The sequence below is a fragment of the Pimephales promelas genome, chromosome 9 (genome assembly GCF_988280905.1).
Source record: "Pimephales promelas chromosome 9, fPimPro1.hap1.1, whole genome shotgun sequence".
NCBI classification, from domain to species: Eukaryota; Metazoa; Chordata; class Actinopteri; order Cypriniformes; family Leuciscidae; genus Pimephales; species Pimephales promelas.
The window spans coordinates 39,155,231-39,172,128 of record NC_142777.1 but is presented as its reverse complement, the minus strand read 5'-3'; the positions used below and the strand labels follow the sequence as shown (position 1 = coordinate 39,172,128).

Genomic DNA, 16,898 nt, shown 5'->3' with positions numbered 1-16,898 from the left:
AATTATTCTTATATTATGGGAATGTTAGTTTTGAATCTGAAACGAGTTTAAAGAAAGCGTGACATGAACAATGAATAAATAATATTAGAGTCGGGCAACTAATCGATTAATCGCATCTACATACAAGTTTGTGTTCACATAATATGTGTGTGTGTGTGTGTGTACTGTGTATGACTATTTTGTATGTCATACACATGCATGTATATATTTAAGAAATATTTGCTGTATTTATACGTTATTTATAATATATATAAATATAAGTATTAAGAAAAAAAAACTTTCTTAATTATATACATGCAAGAGTGTGTATTATACATACAAAAATCATACACAGTACACACACGCACACACACACTATGTATTAAGTTTACACAAACTTGGATGTGATTAATCGGTGCCCAGTGCAAGTTAAGAACATTATTAAAGAACATTATTAAAGACATTGAACAAACATTATATTAATGTTACTGAAGAGAACGCTCCCTGTTAGCTATTCATTATTAATAATGATGAGCACATACTGTATTCTATGATAATAATAATAATGAGTACATACTGTATTGTGTGCAAATCACAATAACACCAGATTACTGCTATAAATCTCTTGCCAAACATTGAATGAGCCATAAAACACTGATATGGTGTTTATGATGCCAATATACAGCATGAGTGTCAGATGCCTTTATCAAACACACACACACTAACCCTGCCCATCACAGGAAACATTCTGCATTTTAACATTTTCAATAAAATAATTGTGTGATTTATAAGTGTGTTTACCCACGGGGACTCGGTTTAGGCCCAGAGTGACTCAAGTCCCCATGAGTGTGTGTGCATTCAGGTTCAAGTCCCCACCGGGATAGAAAAACATGTTCACACTAACTCACACACACACACACGCACACACACACACACACACACTTTATGGTTTTCATCATATCACTCCTACTACTGACTCAATCTCAGTTTCTTGTTTAACTGTAAACAAACAGCAGGATTTATCAGAAGAAACTCACCTCATATCCGTCAGCCTCTCTCTCTCTCTCTCTCTCTCTCTCTCTCTCTCTCTCTCTCTCTCTCTGTGTGTGTGTGTGATGACTCTGCTCAGTGTGTCTCTCACATGAGTCTCATTACTGTAATTCACTTATTTGTAATGTATCTCCATTTTCTTCGTTCTAACTTTCAGGATTCTGAAGAAACATGTAAACAAAGAAACCTCTGAAAATATGAAATATGAGTGTGTTTTAAAACTTTAGGAACTTCACGTCACTGACTGCACACACACACACACACACACACACACACACACTGATGCTGTTCTCCCTCAGTGTTTCCAGCACTCACACCTACTGTAAACACACTCAAATCAGGACATTTACCTGAGAAGCAACACTGAAGATATGAGACCTGTTTAATGAAAAACAGATTAAAATGAAGTGAGTTTGTGCAAATATCCCAATGGGGTTTTTGATACATTTTTCATTAAACAAGACTGAATATCTTCGGTTATGTTTATATTAGCGCTGGAAAACGAGACAGAGATACTGAGGAAGAACATCAGTATTAGCAGTGTGACCCATTGCAGTTAAAGATTTGGCTTTGGAACATCTCAAATCATGCAAATTTTTCCCATATAGACTTTTGGTAAAATGATTAGCCTATGCTATGAAATGAAATGAAACCGTCTGAAGTCGTAAACTGGGGTGTCGCGGCGCCCTCTGCTGGCCCGCAGGAGACGCACTGAAACCCGCTACAGGCTACACTAATGAAGGAGCAGTAATGAGTCTTACCTTAATGATGAGTGACCTTCAGAAACCCTCACAGCTCCACCACGGCTTCTGAAGAGCATCTTGGTTGTTCTTTAGTAACTATCAGGTTTGAGGATGTAAACATGTTAGCTAGTCGACTGGAGTGGAGACTGCTGGTATAGTTTAACTTTAACCAGTTGGCCATTCGGTTACAGCGCCGTTAATTATGATCAAAACTCAGTTATTCCGATCCGGTAATGACGCCTGTCAGTTTAAACAAACTATTATGCTATAATTACTCGGTGTTTTGACACGCTCGCGCTCAATTTCCCGCCATTTAGTTCCTGCTTTAGTTACGCTGACGTCACCCACTGTGCTGGAATAATTAATAAATAATAATAATATTAAATGGTGTTAAATAAAACATATCGCCAGTTGTTTTCACTTTGAATAAACTTTTTCTGTGACAATAGGCAGATAATTCTTCTTGTTTTAATCATAGACTCACTTAATTCTGATGAATTTTTTATGTGAAGTAATTTTCTATAATCAATGCATCTTTAATTAATAATTAGATATTTGTACTGGGGGGAAAAAGAAAAAAAAAGAAAAGACAAAAATACTGTGGAGAAAACATGACCTGCACTTGTTTTTTAGTGTGCGGGACTGTCTGTGAATCAGTTTTAGGACAGAAACTTGACAGGGAAAATTGCATAAAAAGTGTTTTATTATCATTATTAATATAATTATGAACCACATCCACCCAATGAAAAATGAACCAGAGACATCCAACATAAACAGTAAATAAACATCATTGGAGGGTTAGAAGAGAGCGATGTACTGTCTCTCTCTCACTCACACACACTCTCACACCTCACACACACACACACGATCTGCAATTGGTTTGATTATTGCTCCCTAACGTTCTCTTCTCAGCCCACATCAGGGTTCAGGCGCACCTCGTGAACTCTGACCCCTGCCTCTGGAATGTCACATGACACAGACTCTGGTCACATGTTTAGTTCTGGAAGGTCAAGTGTTTGATGTCTGTTCTGTTGCTGATCTCTCACGGAAGCCCGTTTACACCACACCAGAATCAGAATTATGACATTACAACTCAGACAAAAATGTCATAATTATGACTTTATTATTCAGCACTTTAACTTGATTTAGTTTGTACATTTCCGCTAGGTGTCAATTTAGACCACTCAATTTCAGCATTTCCAATCAATTTCAATTGTCATAATTCTGATAGTCATAATATGACTTGGTCACTTTCGACAATATAGATTTCGTCAACTTAGACATGGTTATAATTATGAAGTCAGTTTTGACTGTTTATTTTATTTCAGTGAAAATTTCTACTTAGTATGCCAACTTTCAATTTCGACTTTGACTTAAAAGTCATAATTTTGACCACGTTGAAATATGATATAACAAGTGTAGAAATTGACAAAAACGTAATTCACTTTAAATCGAAATTGACAAAGATGAAACTGACATAATTATTATGACTCAAGTCAATTTCAGCTGTCTATTTCTACACAATTTCAATTAAGTATATTATATTTCAACAAGTCAAAATTGACAAATGTCATAATTATGACTTAATTCCAACATAGGTAAAAATTGTATAAACATAATTATGACTTTAAGCGATTTTCGACTTGATAGCGATTCCATCTTAGTATGAAATAATCTCGACATGTCAATTTCTACATAATATTTTGTTATATTTTACTATAAGTATTTTACAATTTCAACTTTCTAACCCCAATTCCAGACGTGGTGTGAATGCGCTTCCGCACGGACCCGCCGGAGACGCGAGAGCAAGCGCAGCAGTGATGAACAGACGAGGAAAAGAGGAAGAGCGACAGAAGACAGCGAGAGCGAGAGTGTGTTGCTGTTGGTCTCAGATTTTCAGAGTCCACTGTTTGATGCAGGCGTCGTGAGACGTCGTGACGAGTGTGTTGGCGTTCAGCCAGGCCAGACCACTGACGTGATGCAGCCGATGGGTGTCTGCGAACACACACACACACACACACACACACAGGTCATTTCCTGAAGTCCATCTCAGTGGCTACATTTACATGCAACCAAATGTCAAAAGTCTAATGACATACAAATAGCATAATGACATATAAACACACACATGGACCCGATCACGTGATCAGCGCTCATGTAGACACCCTATAGAGCTGGTAAGTCCCGCCCATCCGTAAAACTCCAAGTGGACCTCTAGGTTGAAAAGGCGTCAATGCAAGTGAATGAGAGAAAATAATTATTTTCTGATCCCGTTTGAATTGTGCCATGAATGTGACGTATGTGGTCTGTGAATGTTTTATATAATTTCTCATGTAACGAGTTTGACAGTATATTGTATGATTCTTTGGCTAGCAGTTGTGGAATAGACGTAACGAGAAAGACTACACGTCGCCGCATTACACATTTTCCCTCCACAAATCACGGTTTTCACCACCTCAACTAGTTCGTCCTCACCAAAGACACAGGCATGTTCAGCGGGATCCGTGTGCTGATGGGGGTGACGTATATCAAACACGTCGAGAGAGTTGTAGTCCACAAAGTGCTCTCACACAAAGTCTAACCGTATGAAAATTCTTCCCGCTAAATTGTAGCAGTGTTGTAGTCGAGACTACCTCACTCGAGTCCGAGTCAAGACCGAGTCCAGTGAGGGTTGATTACCTAATTTACTTTTATTTACTTAGAGAAATCCTTTTTTTTTTTTACTGAATTTACTTAGAGTTTAAAAAATATGATCAGTTTAGGGTAAAAAGGCCACATAGTAGGTGGTGTTAAAAGTAATTTTATTACAATTTGTCATGCGCAGTTGCGCACTAGAAAATCACCAATCACTGGGCGTGTCAATCAATTTAAAGAAATATTTTATTAACATGCATTCATAATCATGAAAAATATTTTTAATTGAACACGAGTGGACTCGGGAATAATTCCGAGTCCTAAAAAAAAAATGTTCGAGTACGAGTCAATTCCGAGTCCAAATGGACACGAGTCCATGACAAGACCAAGACCATTAAAATATGGTCTCGAGACCGAGTCCGAGACGAGTCCGAGTCTTGAGTACTACAACACTGAATTGTAGCATTCTTTACACGAAACTTTATATAAAAAAATTCACAGACAACATATGTTCACATTCATGGCACAATTCAAACGGGATCAGAAAATAATTATTTTCTCTCATTCACTTGCATTGACGATTTTTCAACCTTAGAGGTCCAGCGGCGCTAGCGGAAGGGGCGGGACTTACAGCTCTATAAGGAGTTTAATGTACGTTGTGTGTGTGTGTGTGTGTGTGTGTGAGTGTGTGAGTGTGTGTGTGTGCCGGGACGGAGAGTACCTGGCAGCTTGATCCTCTTGTCGGGGTCGCTGACGGTCCACACGTACACCATCATGTCCATCCCGCCCGTGGCCAAGTGCTCGTTATCAGGGGACCAGGACACACACACCACCTTCGCATGGTGGCCGTAGAACTCGCTCTTCTCCTGCAACACACACACACACAGCTTACACTCACACACCACAGGCCTGAAGACTGAGCCTCGAGCAGCAGCGACACAATGGACAAGTGTGTGTGTGTGTCTGTGTGTGAGTTAGTGTGTGTGTGAGAGAGGGGTGTACCGTGTATCCGTCCGCGACGGTGAAGACAGTGACGACCTTCTTCTCGTCCGTCACGGCCAGGAACGCCCCGTCCTTCGAGTAGCTCATGTCCGTCACGGGCCCCTGGACCTCCAGCACCTTCCCATCATGCTTCAGGGTGTTTCCCTGGACAGAGTACAGGCGCACCTTCCCGTCCTGCACACACACACACACACACACACACACACACCATCAGAGCTCGCTCGATCTGACCGGCTCCGGGTTCAGCACAGCGCTAACAGTTCTGGACTCCAACACTTCAAATCTCGATTCCTCGTATCGACTCCTCTGTGTGTGTGTGTGTGTGTGTGTGTGTGTGTGTGTGTCAGCATGAGTGTAAAGCGTTCGAGACTGTGTGTTCTGTTTGGTGTGTGTGTGTGTGTGTACTGGACCCGCAACTCTTAAAGGGACAGCGCTCATATTCCTCCGTCTCTATAATAACACAAATCACACAACTGAAGACAGAACACACACTCGCTCTTCACTGAATAACTTCTGTAAATATATTTGTAATGAATATTTTATTTATAAACTCTTCAAACTCTGTTTATTTCTATGGTCTCTGTGTTCAGTTGTGTCTGTTTGCTGTGATTGCTAATTTCTCACTAGCTCTTGTTGAATACGCGAGTGTGTGTTGTGTTTAATAATGCTGGAAGTGTGTATTAGTTCGGCTGGTTGTTGTGGTGTGTTTAACCCGCAGGCGAACGCTCCCGTATCTCTGCTCATCATCTTCACACACAGTCTCAGCTCTACAAGAACACTCAATGTGAACCATATCTAAGTTTTTTATTTATTTATCGGAATCGATGAGCAGAATCGGTATCGATAAAATTCAAACGATCCCCAACCCTACCTCTGACTGGACCAACGCTACAGTTATGCTAATATTGCAAGGCCTGTGATTGGTGACTCACGGCTCCGCCCACAGCCACGGCTCCGCCCCCTGGGTGAACGGCAACAGCTTCAGGCTCGTAGTCCAGAGAGTCCAGCGTGAAGAGCTTCTTCTTATCCTTCAGCAGGACCAGCTGCGCACACACACACACACACACACACACACACACATTACTACACAACACCACTGAACAACACAGCACCAGTTCCTCTACACACATTTGTAGGACTTCTGTGTGTTTTATGGCAATATGAACTATGGCACAGCAGATACTGATGTTCTTCACCAGTGCTTCCGTCTCGTTTTCCAGCACTGATATATAAACATTCTTAAATCAAGACACATTTACTGGAGAAGAAGCGACATGACTGAAGATATTTAGACTTGTTTTATTAAGAATAATCAGTGAAGTGAGTTTGAGCTTAAAACAAGAGCCAGTATCTGGCAGTGGAGTCAGAAAAATAATCTTCATTTAAAGGGAAAACTAGTTGATTTTTCTGACTCCATTGGCAGATACTGGTTCTTCTTTGAAACTCAAACTCACTTTGTTGATCATTTTTTTAGCCACAGATTTTAGTTTGCATTTGGCATTGTGTTTGTGTGTGTGTGTGTGTGAGAGAGAGAGAGGTGTGTGTGTGTGTGTGTTTCTGTACCTGTCCAATACACACAGTGACGGCGAGGCCTCCTGGACCGACACTCACACACTTCGGCTGCATGTCCATTTTGATCATATCAGACCCACTAACACACACACACACACACACACACACACAAGCATTATGAGCTTCAACAAGATCATCACAATATGAGAATAAAACTGACATTGAAGTATTTGATTTTTTATTGTTAAAGACATTTGATTTTGAAGCAAACTATCCTTAATACACAGGCCCGTTTCAGATTAAAAATATGGTTCTGTAAGTAATAATGAGAAAATGATAATCTGCCAATAACTTCTGTATGAGATTTCTTTCTGTGTGTGATTGACAGCTCACCTGTACTCTCTCTTGCTCAGGTCGGTGTAGCGGACGGTGTCGTCCATACTGCTGGACACCAGGCGACCCGCGTCGTCCACCGCCATCTTCGACACCAGGTTAGAGTGGCCCTTCCCCAGGAACTGCTCGTTCTCTCCGGTCTCAGAGTCCCAGTAATGTGCAGACGCAGCGTCAAGGACAGACACACAGAACCAGGACTGAACCTGCACTGGACATACACTGGAACTACACTGGACATGCACTGGACAAACAGTGGACCCACACTGGACCCGCACTGGACATGCACTGGACCCGCACTGGAACTACACTGGACAAACAGTGAACCCGCACTGGAACTACACTGGACATTGACTGGACCCACACTGGACAAGCAGTGGACCCACACTGGACAAGCAGTGGACCCACACTGGACCTGCACTGGACAAGCAGTGGACCCACACTGGACTCGCACTGGAACTACACTGGACATGCACTGGACAAACAGTGGACCCACACTGAACTCACACTGGACCCGCACTGGACTCACACTGGACAAACAGTGGACCCACACTGAACTCGCACTGGAACTACACTGGACCCACACTGGACCCGCACTGGACAAACAGTGGACCAACAGTGGACCCACACTGAACTCACACTGAACCCGCACTGGAACTACACTGGACCCGCACTGGACTCACACTGGACAAACAGTGGACCCACACTGAACCCACACTGGAACTACACTGGACCCGCACTGGACTCACACTGGACAAACAGTGGACCAACAGTGGACCCACACTGAACCCGCACTGGAACTACACTGGACTCACACTGGACAAACAGTGGACCCACACTGAACTCGCACTGGAACTACACTGGACCCACACTGGACCCGCACTGGACAAACAGTGGACCAACAGTGGACCCACACTGAACCCGCACTGGAACTACACTGGACCCACACTGGACTCACACTGGACAAACAGTGGACCCACACTGAACTCACGCTGGACCCGCACTGGACTCACACTGGACAAACAGTGGACCAACAGTGGACCCACACTGAACCCGCACTGGAACTACACTGGACTCACACTGGACAAACAGTGGACCCACACTGAACTCGCACTGGAACTACACTGGACCCACACTGGACTCACACTGGACAAACAGTGGACCCACACTGAACTCACGCTGGACCCGCACTGGACTCACACTGGACAAACAGTGGACCAACAGTGGACCCACACTGAACCCGCACTGGAACTACACTGGACTCACACTGGACAAACAGTGGACCCACACTGAACTCGCACTGGAACTACACTGGACCCACACTGGACCCGCACTGGACAAACAGTGGACCAACAGTGGACCCACACTGAACCCGCACTGGAACTACACTGGACTCACACTGGACAAACAGTGGACCCACACTGAACTCACACTGAACCCGCACTGGAACTACACTGGACCCGCACTGGACTCACACTGGACAAACAGTGGACCCACACTGAACCCGCACTGGAACTACACTGGACCCACACTGGACCCGCACTGGACAAACAGTGGACCCACACTGAACTCACGCTGGACCCGCACTGGACTCACACTGGACAAACAGTGGACCAACAGTGGACCCACACTGAACCCGCACTGGAACTACACTGGACCCACACTGGAACTACACTGGACCCGCACTGGACAAACAGTGGACCCACACTGAACTCACACTGAACCCGCACTGGAACTACACTGGACCCACACTGGACCCGCACTGGACAAACAGTGGACCCACACTGAACCCACACTGGAACTACACTGGACCCACACTGGACCCGCACTGGACAAACAGTGGACCCACACTGAACCCGCACTGGACCCGCACTGGACATACACTGGAACTACACTGGATTAATGACTCTTGTCTTAATTTGATTTAGTCTCATATCTGAGGTTTGCATTGCCTCTGTTATTGGAGTGAAGCTGCAGGAAGACAGCAGGTTGAGCTGAAGGATATTAATGTGTCCATCATGACTGCCGGAGTAGATGTTCAGCCGGCCGTCCGCTTTATGAACCGTCAGACACTGGATGGATTTGGTGTGACCCTGAAACACACACAACCACTCCAATTAACTAAAAACAGTAACACTTTCATTCCTTAATATATTAAAACTAAATATAAATAACTTGGCCAAAAGCAACATTTCTTATTTTCAACTAGTTGAAGCACTACACTAAGGAAAACTTAAATATAAATTAATGAAAGCTATATTAGACAAACTGTTAGTCAAACCTCATAACCTCACCCACCTCATGGACTGTCTCTGCTGGCTTGCAGTGCAAAGCTAAATAAAGAACTGTTTGTTTAAAGGTACAGTGTGTAAGTATTAGCGGCATCTAGTGGTGAGGTTGTGAATTGCACACAACAGAAGTTACGGTGGGCGACAGGAAGTGATGTCGCGTCTGAGACAGCAGAGAGTTGCCAGTTTAGCGGTTTCTTTACAAAGATAAATTAAGGTTTACTTGATTATTCAGTAAAAAATTTTGTTACTCGTTTATCATTGTGTTTATCAGTGTTTTACTCGCTGCAGCTTAACATAGTGACGAAACGCTCAGGGCCACCATAGACACGCAAGCGGACCCGCGGTGTGTGTGGAGAGAAGCGGATCATTCTAAGCTAATATAAAAACATAACGGTTCATTATGTAAGGTCTTTATACACCCCTGAACACACAGTTATGTTTATGATATTACACTTCTGTCATCCTCCTGAATATCCCACACTGCACCTTTAACAGAAAAGCAGTAGTGTTAGTGATGAGTGTGACCTTGATGGTGCGCAGGGGCCGGTCCGGGCTGTTCTTGTCCAGGTAGTTGATGAATCCTGACAGAGAGACACTGAGCAGGTGGTTCTTCTGCCACAAGCAGCCCAGCTGCTGGTCCAGCACATCTGAGCCCAGGTTAAAGGTCGTGACCCCTGTCCCGGTGGCCACGTCCCACAGCTTCACCGTCTTGTCCCCCGATGCGGAGATCAGCTGCGTGCTGTCGGGACTCCAGCTCACCTGAGGAGGGACACACGCTGATACGCGTTCACAGACGAGGGGTCACAGTGCTTTACAGTAGCACACACTTAAATAACAGTCATATCCAAACAAATAAAAACAGCTGTACAAATACCAAAACATGTGTGTAATGAAGCCTGCGGTGAGACGGCTCAGTAAGTAATGACTAAAATGTTAAAATGCACAGGAAGAGGATCATCATCATCCTCATCTTCATCACGCCAGCTGCGTTTACATGCACTGCTTTGTTTCAGTCGCACTGAACTCATTCCTATTGATGGATCTGAATGCAGTGTTTACATGAGTGCTGATCATGTGATCGGGTTGATGTGTGTGTCACACTTTTCCCAGGTTTCTCACATTTTTAGCCCCATCTCCTGACCCCTCCCGGTTGGTTATTTCTCCAGGGAAAGTCCCGTAATTTGCATGACCCAAACTCCTCTATGAATAATCGGACCGATATGTTTGTCTAATGTTGACCAGTTGCAGGATCTTGTATTAAATGCATTATTATACTCACTCAATACACAATCTCAACCTGGCAACCTATAAGCTGGAGCTCAGTCGGTTCGATTACTGTGTTTAAGAAGCAGTCAGTGCCATTACTCGCGGATGATCCGGCTGCATGTTAATGCACAACACTCACAGCGTAAATGCCCCCGTCGTGAGCCTTCTCTCCTCCCAGAGTTCCCAGCTTCTCTCCGCTCTTCCCATCGTACAGGAAAATCTGGACCGGAGGAAGAAACAAGAGTGAACGAGGCAAAATAAAAGCTTAAATGTTGTGAACTCAGCTTTATTTATACAGCGCTTTTAACAGCACAGAGTGTGTCAGAGCAGCTTTACAGAGATTACAGGAGAATAATGCAGTAAAGTGAGTCAGTGATGCTTAATTATGCGGTATAAAAGTTATTAATTGAGTTCATTTATATATATATGAAGAGTTCAGATGCAAAAGCCTCTAAGTGCCATTTGAAATCAAGCTTGTGTATTTAAGTTCAGTAATTTCACTTAAATGACAATTAATAGGTAATCTTCATTGCCATTTAAGTGAAATCACTGAACTTAGATATACAAGCTTGATAAAAATGATAATTTTAGAAGAAAATTTCAAATGGCACTTAGAGGCTTTTGCATCTGAACTCTTCATATATATACAGTATATATCTGCTCTGGAGAAAACCGTGATGTCATCGTCCAGCTCAGTTCTCATATAATGCTGTCAATAATCAATAATACCGCAGAATATTAAATTAAATGTCCTCAAGTAAGCGAGACAAAAGCCAGAGGCGGCAGTGGAACTGAAAGTCCGTCAGGGACCGAGAGGATGAGGAAGAGCAACGAGCGTCTCACCTGTCCGTCGGCACCAGCCGAGGCGTAGCGGTTCCCGTCAGGAGAGAAGCGCACACAGTTCACGAAGCGACTGTGATCCTGCGAACACACACACACACACACACACACACACACACACAAAGTCATGTTCAATCAGAATCAGTTCATCCTCTTGCAGCATCTCTTCTCTGATGATGTGGGCGGAGCTATAACCTGTCACTCACAGGAGATCAGCCAATAGCAAACCACAACCATCCAATCAACTCCCACAGACACAATCAAGCCCCGCCCACATGTGTTCCTGTTCCTGAAGCGTTAGAGGAGAGAAGAGCAGCGGATGACTGCTGGATGGAAAATATGACGTTTCAGAGCAAATACTTTGAAACTAAATGTCTCTTCTCGGATTTATAAGTGGCATTAGACTTGGTAAATATGAATCTGATTCATTTCTAAGAATCAGTTCAAGTCAACGAATCAATCCCAAATGGTTCCTGAAAACAAACTAAAGACGACCAGCACAACTTGCGGTGTAATGCCGAGCTGAAGAATGTGTGTGTGTGAGATGCACAGATAGTGATCAGGATAGGAGCGGCTCGTCCTCTATAAACACACCAGATCTCAGCCGTTCCCATGAGTCTCCGTCACACACCGGCCACAGTGAGAGCCGACGGCGGATCCTGGTTATTATTTTAATCACTGTTATTAGAGAGAACTACAATAATTGTGAAGCGCAAATTTCATTCAAATAAGAGTTTTAAGGGTTTAAAGAAATGTCCTAAATATGCACAAAATAAATAAAGAGCTTTAATCGTATTTAAATAATTATAAACGGCAACAGGTAAATCATAAGGACTAATTTTAATAAATTGTGTATTACATTATATAGGACTTTGAGTAAGCTTGCACTGACACAAACAACAGAATTAAGTCATTAAATTTAATTATTTTGTATAACATTTAATCGTCAGGACAGGATTGGGGAAGAAGACTCGCCTCACTCGCTGTTTTAGCTTATTTTATACACGAGAGTCTGCTTTCCTGTGTGTGTGTGTGTGTGTGTGTGTGTGTGTGTGTGTGTGTGTGTGTGTGTAAAATCGGCCGACACAGAACACGAGAGAAGTGAAACCCAGTGACTCTGTTCTGGTGAGTCTTTCTCTGACAGCATGACAAAAATATTTTTTTTATAATCTTATCGTAAGATCTTATTATAACATTCCTGCCCTTAATCTGCACGTTCACACACACACACACACACACACACACACATTGGGTTCGCGAGTGCCAACAGAGCCCAGTTCTTCACTGAGCAGAACATGTGACCAGCGCTGTCTTATAAACACTGTGTCAGGAACTGTGGACACTTGTGGAAGAGTTCAACATGATGATGAGATGATCAGTGTAACTCCACAACAACTACACAAACATCTCCGCTAACATTCAGAAGCTCTCCCTGAGTCTCTCCGGAAGGCGGAGCTAAAGCTGCTGTCACTCCTGATCCTGGATCAGTCAGATCCGCCTGTGCTGTTATTGCCGGAGTCTCTGAAGCTCCGCCCTCTTCTGATTGGAGGCGGCGCTAAAGCTCATTTGCATTTAAAGCGACACACACAAAAACGATGTGTTTCTGCTCACACCCGAAGAGGGGCAAATTTTACAATATATAATAAATGATCTGGGGACACATTCACACACACATTCTGGGGACGCCATAGATTTATATTACATCTGTTGAAAAGGGGCGTAATATGTCACCATCACAGAATAAATGAGCGTGACTTACGCTCATGGTGCACTTGAACTTGAAGGGCGGGCCCTCGAGGAAGGTGGTGCAGTTGTCGTCGCTGCCCGTGACCAAACGATACGGCCTCGTCTGTTTGATGTCAACGCTGTTGATGATCTTACTGTGACCCACGATCTCTCCGACAGACGAGCCCGAATCCCACAGGAACACCGCGCCGAACCTGCGCACACACACAATATGTTTCGTCACTACGTTGTTCATGATAAGAAGCTGCTATAGTCAGCGAGTAAAACACTGATAAACAAGCAACAATATCCACAATAACATCGTTTTACTGAATAATCAATTAAACCTAAATTCTCTCTGCTGTCTCAGACGAAAACATCACTTCCTGTTGGCCACCGTAACTTCTGTTGGGTGCAATTCACAACCTCGCCACTAGATGCTTTTTAAACGTACACACTGCACCTTTAAGCAACATGCACCGGTTTTGCTGTATATTACAAACTGGTATTCGGTATGAACCAGTAAACCGCTCAGCACTGGGACTTAGGGGCGTGGCCTGCAACTGTCACTCACTTCTCTCGCCCCTCCCCCACCACGGCCACTCTCTTGCTGTCTTCGGTCCAGGCGATGTCCTTGATCTTCCCTCCGAACGGCTGGTACTCGTACTTCAGCAGATGCTCCTTCTGCGTCGTGTCCCAGATGCGGATTTTCCCCGACACGTCTGCGTGGGAGAGAGGTAGCACACGGTTACGAGCCGCTAATACGGCGCGACGGAGATCAGACGGCACGCCACTCACCGCCGGACGCGATGTAGAATCCGCTGGGAGAGTATTTCGCCACGATCACCGGATGCGGGTGTTCGGTGTAGACGTCTGCGATCGCAGGGTTCTGCAGGACAGAGTTATTAAAGACTTATTTGACCAAAAAATGAGCACTGGAAAATTTTTGTAAATATTTGTAAATAACAGTGTACATATTTGTTCAAGTCCATTTTTTGTGAGTTCACAGCAAGTGATAAAAAAATGTGATTGTTTACCACACAAAATTAACTTCCTTTGTAAAAAACAAACAGCCACAAGACTTCAGCTCATGTTAAATATGGTATCTTCCACACATACATGCAAGTACTACAAAAGCTATTTACAGAGCCTTTATAAATTGAATAGTGTTAAAAGTTTTTAAAAAATTGTAGAAAACATATGGTGGGTTCAAATAATTTCATAAAGATCGCATTTACAAGTTGATCACACATGATCACCAGCACCACCACAATGTCGTATTTACGCGTCAGAAAACTGGAAATTTCTTTAAGTTTAAATATGGCAGACACAATATATGCAGTTGAAATAATGACTTTTTCCAATTTACAATGAAATTAAGTTGCATGAACAAAATAAGTACAGTAGAATTACATAATTAAAGCATAATTAAAAACATGAACACACCTGATGCGCATTCTTTATTCATAATTTTGTAAAAGTAGAGTTTAAAAAAAGTAATTCGTTGAATCGCCATATCGCTGTATTCCTGACTGACTCACAACATGCCGGCCTTACCTCGATGTCCCTGATGATCACACTCTTGCCGTTGGTGTACAGGAAGTTGTTCCCCTTGGGGTCTCCGCCCAGGACTTTGGCCACGCCCCTTTCCATGTGGGGCAGGCTGGCAAACACGCGCTCTGCCGGACAGGAACATACGGTCGGTAATACATTCTCAGTGCAATTCTTTAAAAATTCTTAAGTACTTCAATCATAGCTTGATCTCATAGCTTCTTGATCTTAACTTATTTTAGTGTTATAAAACAAATCCGGAAATATTTCATCGATCGACAATAAATCACACCAAGAACAATAACCATAAATATAACTATATTAGCATCCGACGATATCGTTTGGTTTCTTAAATTAGAAAATAAGACTTTTACTTGTAGCCTGTTACCTCTCCGTTTCCCAGTAGCGAGACACTTTGCGTTTTTTTATTGGCTTTACCCACCCAATTCACATAATTTAATTAGTAATCATCATAAATTAGGGATTATTCATAAGTGTAAACACTCAAAATTAATCCTGTGAAAACCGTTTTGAAATTGGATGTTGCGCTATCATGGAAACTGTACCTTAAACTCTTTTAAGAGGATCAATTTTTTGTGATATCAACTTCAAATTTGGGTAGACTAACAGCTTTGAGTTCTAGCAATTTTTAGAGTGCATTTTTCCCTATAAAAAATTCTTCATGCCTTATATCAATATCTTGAATGTAACTCGACACTATGAATATGCCGAAGAGCCCCGCCTCCACTCACTCACAGCAGCTCAGAGATACACTGGTTGATCTGATTGGTTATAATGTAGTGTGTGACGTCAGAAAAAAAAAGCGATTTTTTTAGACTAGTTTTTTTAAGGAGAAAATACTAAGCAATGCTGTTGACTTATGCGTCAAGACAAACCATTAAAATAAATGTTACCGTAAATTCATGTTAAAAACACCACATAAACAACATAATTTTCACCATAGGGGGACTTTAAACGTTTTTACACTTTTATGTTTATAAGCGCTTTCACTTCTTCAAAGAAACCAATTTCAGGTCTGAGTTAACGCATTTCACTGTGTGGCAGTTAAAAGTTCAGTTAAAGTGACAGTTAAAAGTTCTTAATGTTTTGAACTGCAAAAATAACGACAGTTTTCAAACACACCCCGTCTGCCATTGGTCAGCCAGACAGATAGTCCCGCCTCAAACACACGTCATTGGTTGACTCGGTGTCAGGCTGATGATGATTCTCAAAACCAACACAAAAATCAGTGTTTGGAATCACAGTTTAAGACTCTTCAGGCAGATATATAGATCATAGAATTACATTCACCTCTGCATAGTTAGATAAATATACACAGTTTAAACTGCAGCACTTCAGACACGTCCACAAAATAACCTCCCGTTACAATAACACGTTTCTGGACACGCGTAATGGTATTACCATGGTATTCGTTGGAGAAACATGGTAACGTTACATGGATATTCAGCAGTGTAAAACAGGCCAGTAACACACACTCACATTCTCACACACACATACACAGACAGAGACACAGACGCACGCGCAGTGAGCAGACAGACAAAGACTATAACTCACTCAGCTCGTAAGACATATCGGCTTTATTTCCCTCCGGTGAACGAAAGATTGAATGATTGAATGAATAAGCGAGTGTGTTTGGGTCCGTCCGGATCAGAGCACTTCCGTCACTGAACGCGGAAGAGGCGGCGGCGCGCGCACGGCTCGGCTTTACCCATATATGGTAAAGATGGTTTGGGCTCGACCAGAGCTGCGCGCACACGCCCGTAGGAAGTGACGTGTAACGGGAGAAAATGCGTGATGATCACAAACCATTAAAATGAATGGTGTATTTACCTAAAGATAATATATAAAGGGTCTATCCTTTTAAGATACGGTGCTTACTATATTATTTGGTTGC

General features: G+C 42.9%; 1 protein-coding gene across 1 annotated transcript; it reads right to left on the bottom strand.

Moving 5' to 3' along the window:
- Nucleotides 1-3,126: 3,126 nt before the first annotated feature.
- wdr1 (WD repeat domain 1) lies at nucleotides 3,127-16,719 on the bottom strand. The gene is made up of 15 exons (XM_089135167.1): nucleotides 16,559-16,719; nucleotides 14,990-15,111; nucleotides 14,231-14,321; nucleotides 14,007-14,154; nucleotides 13,467-13,647; nucleotides 11,711-11,788; nucleotides 11,007-11,087; nucleotides 10,127-10,360; nucleotides 9,311-9,403; nucleotides 7,314-7,465; nucleotides 6,972-7,059; nucleotides 6,341-6,451; nucleotides 5,409-5,582; nucleotides 5,128-5,272; nucleotides 3,127-3,767 (listed from the first exon to the last, which is right to left on the bottom strand). Exons 1-15 carry the CDS (start codon nucleotides 16,572-16,574, stop codon nucleotides 3,661-3,663), a joined length of 1,821 nt encoding a protein of 606 aa, XP_088991293.1. The 5' UTR covers nucleotides 16,575-16,719; the 3' UTR covers nucleotides 3,127-3,660.
- Nucleotides 16,720-16,898: the final 179 nt, after the last annotated feature.

Bases quoted from the DNA above. Each gene is read 5' to 3' on its own strand.
- wdr1 (XM_089135167.1), bottom strand. The intron at 11,088-11,710 runs GTGAGACGCTCG...CCTCCGGTCCAG, and splicing joins CGGCTGGTGCCGACGGACAG to ATTTTCCTGTACGATGGGAA. The intron at 9,404-10,126 runs GTCACACTCATC...TGTGTGTTTCAG, and splicing joins GGCCCCTGCGCACCATCAAG to GGTCACACCAAATCCATCCA.